General features: G+C 36.2%; 1 protein-coding gene across 1 annotated transcript; it reads left to right on the forward strand.

Moving 5' to 3' along the window:
* The first annotated feature begins 232 nt into the window (after positions 1 to 232).
* On the forward strand, positions 233 to 5,987 carry tm4sf18 (transmembrane 4 L six family member 18). The gene is made up of 4 exons (XM_039758138.1): positions 233 to 650; positions 3,705 to 3,794; positions 3,890 to 4,032; positions 4,491 to 5,987. Exons 1-4 carry the CDS (start codon positions 474 to 476, stop codon positions 4,693 to 4,695), a joined length of 615 nt encoding a protein of 204 aa, XP_039614072.1. The 5' UTR covers positions 233 to 473; the 3' UTR covers positions 4,696 to 5,987.
* The last annotated feature ends 1,477 nt before the right edge of the window (positions 5,988 to 7,464 follow it).

The following is a 7,464-nucleotide window of genomic DNA, read 5'->3' on the forward strand; positions in this document are numbered from 1 at the left end:
TTTACCATTTCCTGCAGGAAGACAGAAAATCCACAAAGAGGAAGTGTGACATGAGGGATATCAGGACACTAGTCGCTCATGAAATGACCGAAGAAGGTAGTACCGGTAATGCCATAACTGATCTTGTGCCCATCCATGTCATGTCTCGGTGCTCGTGCACGTTGCTACGCTCGTAGGTTAAGTCGCGCACGCGACTGCTGGAATGCGCGTAAACAGCGCACTCGGATTTGAGAGCACTTCTAGTTGCTTCACGCCCTCCACCCTTCTGGGTTGGTTAGTGATGCATGACCCCAGGGTGGCCATCTGCTGTTTTCTCTGGACTCGTACTTAGAAGTTCAGATAGAAAGTGTATGTAAGGTTTAAATCGGGTACCCGACGTTCTTTCCTGTGTGGGTAGAATTCCGGTTGCAGTTGCTTTTGTTATTAAGAGCACTTTTTAAATCTTTTTTTGATTCATCCTTTTGCTCTTCAGCATGTGTGTACGGAGGTGCTCAAAGTGTCTTGGCTTTTCCTTAATACCCTTGGCACTGGGCTGCATTGCTGCCAACATACTTCTTTTCTTTCCAAATGCAAACACAGAACCCGCTGAAAGTAACGGTCTCAGTCACTTCGTGTGGTTCTTTCATGGAATAATTGGGGCTGGAATTGTGGTAAGTACTTAGACAATGTTGGACTGTCTTTCTTTTGGTTAACAGTTGCATGTGTGTCTGAAAACTTTATATTATGAAAACTAAAAGCGTGTGATATTGCATCATGACCTTTACGCATTTCAAAACAATTCTGAGTGTCTGTCATGCATGTAAAGTATCATGTTTTATAGAGGATATATTCAACATATTATGACGTAGTAAGATGTGAGCTCCATCATCTACCTTTTTTTGTTTTGCTTTCAATTGCTTTCACATAGGTCAAATTCCGTTATTGATACCATCAAAAAAATGAACAAATAAATAAATAAATACTCTAGTACAATGATATAGAAGCACAGGAAAAGTTACATTTTACAGAAATCCTGACACTTTCATTCAACCACTGTGTGTATGTTCTTGATTGTATAAATGACGTTGTTACCAGATTCAGCATTTATTTTAAAAAGCCTATGTGAAAAAGAAATTGTAAGTTCTCAAGATGTATATCTTCATGAACAAAATACCTATATTTTGAAGAGCTTCGATTATATAGATTAAATTAGCACGCAGTGTTGTTTGGATGATCAAAACGATTATGACTGAAATTGGATGAACGGGTGGATGAGAACAGAATAGAAAACCCCTTTCTCTTTGTCTTCTTATTTCCAAAGAATTACTTATTTTTTGAAGGATAAGTTTGTCATTTATGAATTTGAGGTTATTTTTTTTTTCATATATTTTCATTGCATGTGTTGTAAAGTGCATCTGAATTTATAAATGGAAAACAGTGTCTCTCCCAGTGATTTACAAATGGGGTCAGTGTGGGACCGAAAGAAGATCCCATCACTGTAATATTTGCCAGCTATATTTGTGAAGACTTTGAAAATATAGCACTACAGGAATAGTTAGACCACTGCACATCACTGTCCACAAATACGGTAAAATTCACAATTAGGATTACAGTATACGCAATAACTACAAAATATGGATGGAAAAATACATTAAAAAATTCCTAAAATCCTTGTTAATGTTTATTTAGGATACCATTGTCCATCAGATTTGTCAGACATTTTTCATTTATTTACAGCATTTGTAGGTCTAATGTTAAAATTATTTTTTGTACCAAACCAAATGCTTTTCACACTTCGTGCTAAGTAAAGTGACTATGTTGTAGTGCAATCTTATTATATGCTGCCACCTCCTGGTCATTTATAATTTTGTGATGATGAATAAAAAAGCACACTATAAGTCTTACCTCACGTAATTGATGGTAAGTTTCATAGGAACTATACTTTATACAATAATATTTGATTTTGAAGATATTATTGGTTAGAAACACTGATGTCATTTAGGCACAACAGTATAGAAATTAAAAGAGAGCTCTGAGTCACTTCTTCATTCTGATCTATCTTACATACGCACCCATAGTGCCCTTCATTGTCTATCCTATATAATGCCTTTCTAATTACCAGTCTTTGCTTTGAAGGCATAACTAATATTTAACTTTTGATTTGTCTCCTCTGGTTGTTTTGCTAGTGTACATACACCGATTAGCCACAACATTAATCCAGCTGCCTAGTATTGTGCAGATCTCCCTCATGCCACCAGAACTGTTCTGAACTGTTGAGACATGGACTACACAAGATGTCCTATGCTATCTGGCGCCAAAACATTAGCAGCAGAACCTTTAAGTCATGTAAGTTGCAAGTTAGGGTGTCCATGAATTGGACTTGTTTCTCCAGCACATCTCACAGATGATCATTTGGATTGAGTCCTGTGGAAGCTGAAGGCAAACTCAAAACCATGAATTCCTTGCCATGTTTCTTAAAGCATTCCAGACCAATATTTACAGTGTGACAGGATGCATTATCCTGCTGAAAGAGGTCACTGCCATTAAGGAATGCCATTGCAATGTAGTGGTGTACATGTTCTACAACAATCTTTAGGTAGGGGGTATGTATCAAAGTAAAATCCACATGAATGCCAGGGCCCAAAGTTTCCCATGCAAAATATTGCCTTGAAGATCACGCCGCCTCTGCTGGCTTGCCATTTTCCCATAGTGCATCCTGCTGCCATCTTTTTTCCAAGTAAACGACAAACATTCACCCATTCATCTTCATGATCTAAAAGAAAATGTGATTCATCAGACCATGACAGCTTCTTCCACTGCTCCATGGTCCAGTTCTGATACTCATGTGCCCATTTGTTGGTACTTTCAGTGGTGGACGGGGGGTCAACATGGTCACTTTGACTGGTCTGCGGTTACACAGCCCGATATGCAGCAAGCTGCAATGACCTGTGTGCTCTATCACCTTTCTCTCGTGGACAGCATCAAGTTTTCGGCAATTTGTGCTACAGTAGCTCTTCTGTGGGAATGGCCCAGACATGCCAGCCTTTACTCCCTACATGCACCAATGTGCCTTGGGTGCCATGACCCTGTTGCTGGATCACTGTTTGTCCTTCCTTGGACCAATTTTTGTAGGAACTAACCACAATACACCAAGAACGCCCCACAAAACCTGTCAGTTTGGCCCTTGTTAAAGTTGCTCAGATCTTTACGGTTGCCCAGTTTTCCTTCTTCCAAGAAATCATCTTTAAGGGTTGAATGTTCACATGCTGCCTAAAATATCTCAGCCCTTGACAGGTACCATTGTAAAAAAAAAAAAATAATCAATGTCATTAAATTCAGATGTTAGTGGTTTTAATGTTGGGGCTAATCAGTGTATACTTATACTTCAAATTGCTGCCTTGCTACAGCACTTTATCTTTAGTTATTTTTTTAACTCTAAATCTTATCTTGTTTAAACAGTATAGCTAAATGAAAGATGAATACAGAATACCAAGATATTATTATTAGAGTGTTTATTTTTCTTCAAAAGACCTGCAGCCTGAGACTGATTGTGAAGAACTGTAAAAGAATGTGCAGTGCAGCAAGAGACAATGATTTTCTTGGTACATTTTGTTTTAATAAAACCGCACTTATTTTTAAATTAAATGTTTTCAGATAATAATGCTGTCAGAAAAAGTGAGCAAACTGTCTGAATTTAATAAACGGGAACTTTGTTTTTCCTACAGATGTTTCTTCCGGCTACCTTTTTCATTGTTGCAACCAAAGAGGATGTCTGTGGCTGCTGCGAGCGCAACTCATGTCACAATAGGTGTCCAGTAAGTTTGGACTTCTTAGTAGCCTTGAGCTGGCATCAATGGCACAAGCTTTAATGTCCACAACTGGCTAATTGTGTTTTTCTTGTCCCATTCAGTTGCTCTCATCCATTTTGGTGGCCTTGATTGGAATCGCTGGATCCGGGTACTGTGTCATCGTGTCTGTGCTGGGGCTCCTACAAGGACCAAAATGCAACTCAAATAACAGTTTGGAATACCCTTTTGAAAATGACAATGGAAAGTAAGCCTCCAAATATTTTATTTATATATATTTCAATATACTGAATTTAGTGACATTTTTATTAATGCAGAAAGTGCTGAAAATCCTTGACTTTAGAAGACTTAGTAGCTAGTAAGTTATCTGACTACATGACATGCTGCAGTAAAATCAGAACACAGTCTTGATAAGAAATTATCAAGAATGAATCTCAACTTTCATAGGTGTCTTCCTGTGGAGAAACTCTGGTTTATAACGTAGGGCTAATGCGTTTGCAAAGAGAGCTCCTTAGATTTCAACATCCACCCATTTATTCAACCCAGTTATTCAAAGTTTTGGACCACAGGAAGCTTAGATTCTGTTTATTTTAGCTATTGTACAAAGCCTGTTACCTCTTCTTATACCAGAGACTTACCCCCTGGGTGTTTTGCTAATCCTAGACTCACTTTACAGTGTTAACTCTTTTATTTATTCCATGACAGCTATCTAACAAACTACACCTACTGGAATGACAAGTGCAAAAGTCCCCAAAATGTGGTGCTGTGGAACGTCACCCTGTTCTCCATTCTCCTGCTCTTCAGTGGAATTCAAGCGATCATCTGCTTTCTACAAATCATTAATGTCATAACTGGGGCAATGTGTGGACCCTGCAGCAGGGGGCAGGCCTATAACATTAACAAAGCATGAAGTGAAGACTTTCTCTCATCAAGGTATTGAAGAAGGTGTAGAATTCCGAGGGTAAAGGTTATTTATTTTTGTATTATTCCATTTTATTGCTTTCTTTGCTTTTTTATTTAACTGAAATGTATTATTTTTAAATATTAAAAAAGGTCAAACAGCTCCATAAGATTAACACAATACAAGTGACAGTAAATAGCACATACTAGTTAAGGAGTCTGTTGTTTGGTGTGTAACCATAAGCAGTATACATGCCCTGAGTAACTTTTAAAAATAAGAAAATATAAACGGTGCTACAGTTATTATTAAAATTAATTTGTGAATATTAAGTTACTTAACAAATGCTTAAATAAATTATTATTCAAAATAATAACATTTTGCATAATGTATATATGCAAGAATATCATCACTTTTCCTTACATTAGTTTAGTATTCTTTAACTTTAATCCTAGTGGCTAAATGGTAACCAGAATTATATTACTGGAAAAGAAGGAAACATAATTATTTATATGTAACTTCTAGTGTGCAGTCAGGGACATCGCTAATACTGTATAACAATATGAGAGAGTGGCACTGTCATCTTCTCAGCACACATACTAATGACCACGATCTAGCAAAATCACACTGGATCTTAGCCAACAAGCCATCTTGATATGTGGCACACTCAGAGAACAGTCTTAGGAAACTAAACCAATGTTCTAGGTCAGCCCACGTCTTTGACCTGTGCATTGCTTAAATCGCCTGTTTTAGAACTGCACAGAACATATCTTAAATATTGTATTATAGGTCTTTAATTCTGTTGTGCCTTGGTATGGTGTTCACCATTCATTGGTGCCACAGAAAAGTAATAATCCACCATTTTTTTCAAATGCGTCCTCTTTGCAAATTGTTAATAAATGGAAAGTTGCTGTACATAAAGAATGGCTAGTGGTGAAGGAAGAGGTACTAGGGCACAAGTGTCTGAAAAGTGGAAAAGCTGTTATTTTCAAAGAATAACGATGAATTGTGATAGGCATGGCAATAAATGTTCTGTCATTTTGGTACATTGTATTACAACAGACTGCTCACTTCTGCTTCAGCTCAGCCTGTCAGTGCCAGATTAATTCCTGTCCAGACTCACAGCAAATGTCACGGGAAGATTACATTGTAAGTGTGTGTTCAGCAGAGTATCGACATCTTAGACAGTACAGCTATACAAGCTCGTAAGGTGTGAGGAAACTGATATGTATAGAAATAAGTGCCAATGCAATTATATACAGTATGACATTGTACATATTTCATAAATAAATAAGAACTGATCACCATTTATGGAAAAAATAAAATAAACACTTTTTCTGTATATGTATACTATGAACATAAAAATGTAATAAACAAATGGTAATTTTCTAGTGTTTTGTATTAGTACATTCCATAAGGATAATGCATTTTACATTCCCATTTCACTTTCCTGTATGAGTGTTTGTGTGTGGATGTGTATGTAGGATTGGGCTGAATTGGATTAAATGGGTTCAGAAAATAGGTAGTTAGATCTTATGTCTTCCTCTTACAATGGACGCAAGGCAGAAACTAACCTCAGATGAAATCCCAAACCACTGCAGCGCTCACACTCATCCTCACTTAAACTGGACCTTCTGGAGAGTACCAATATAATCCCGAACATTATGTTCGTAATAAAAATTTAAAAGTCAGTTAAGTGACAGTATTTGGTGCATTTCTGATCTTGCTATGAGAAATGCATGTGAGTATAATATAGTATCTATTCTAATTACATGATAAATACTGCATAAACTAAAATCTGTGTAGCCTTACATTGTTATGAATTAATCTGAATAATTATACAAAAGTTCTTTGGTTCCATTTAATCACAGCTAATAGATTATGTTATCTCATCATCCAAATGTCATGTGAAAAGACAATTTCCCCACAGGATTAATACAAGTGTAACAAATACCAAAAAAAAACATTTTTTGCATAATACTTGGCCACTGCTGGTCCCTTCTACATGTGATGCCTGCCTGTCTGGATTAATCAACACTTTCAAATATGTATGTGGTACTGTTAATAAAAATTTTAGAAAATATTGAAGAAGACTGTATCATCTACTACTACCATTTTAAGACATCCCATTTTTATAATAGAAAAGTTACAAATCTTTTTCAGGTACCTTTGTTAATCAGCATTAGGCTTGCATGGATTTCCGCTTGTAAAGTAAAGTTGAAATAAAAGCAATAACAATGTTGTCTGTCACCGAGGGTTATGAAAATCAATTTGTAAGAGATCTTCATCCTAAAGAAAAGGTTTGCAAATTTTATTACAAAAAAATGCAGAAAATTGCAAATACAAAAGAAGATACTTGCAGTGTGCAAAACCTCAGTTCTGTTTCATGAAAGTTTCATTCCATTACGCATGTGCCCATTTAAAAGATTACCATCTCCAATTGACTGGCTGAAAATTTAGTGACAAGACTGGCAAGAATGGCTTCTTGTATTAGATAAACCATTTAGAACTAGAGAAGGCAAACAAACAAACAGTACCTGAACAGAGGCTACGTGCTTAAAAATATAGGGATGTCATTTTAATGATAGATAGATAGATAGATAGATAGATAGATAGATAGATAGATAGATAGATAGATAGATAGATAGATAGATAGATAGATATGAAAGGCACTATATTAGATAGATAGATAGATAGATAGATAGATAGATAGATAGATAGATAGATATGAAAGGCATTATACAAGATAGATAGATAGATAAATAGATAGATAGATAGATA

This window comes from Polypterus senegalus, chromosome 1 (genome assembly GCF_016835505.1).
Source record: "Polypterus senegalus isolate Bchr_013 chromosome 1, ASM1683550v1, whole genome shotgun sequence".
NCBI lineage: Eukaryota > Metazoa > Chordata > Cladistia > Polypteriformes > Polypteridae > Polypterus > Polypterus senegalus.

Excerpts from the sequence above, each read along its gene's own strand:
- tm4sf18 (XM_039758138.1), top strand. The coding sequence starts at position 474 with ATGTGTGTACGGAGGTGCTCAAAGTGTCTTGGCTTTTCCTTAATACCC. Across the intron at positions 3,795-3,889 it reads CATGTCACAATAGGTGTCCA|TTGCTCTCATCCATTTTGGT; the intron begins GTAAGTTTGGAC and ends TGTCCCATTCAG. Across the intron at positions 4,033-4,490 it reads TTTGAAAATGACAATGGAAA|CTATCTAACAAACTACACCT; the intron begins GTAAGCCTCCAA and ends ATTCCATGACAG.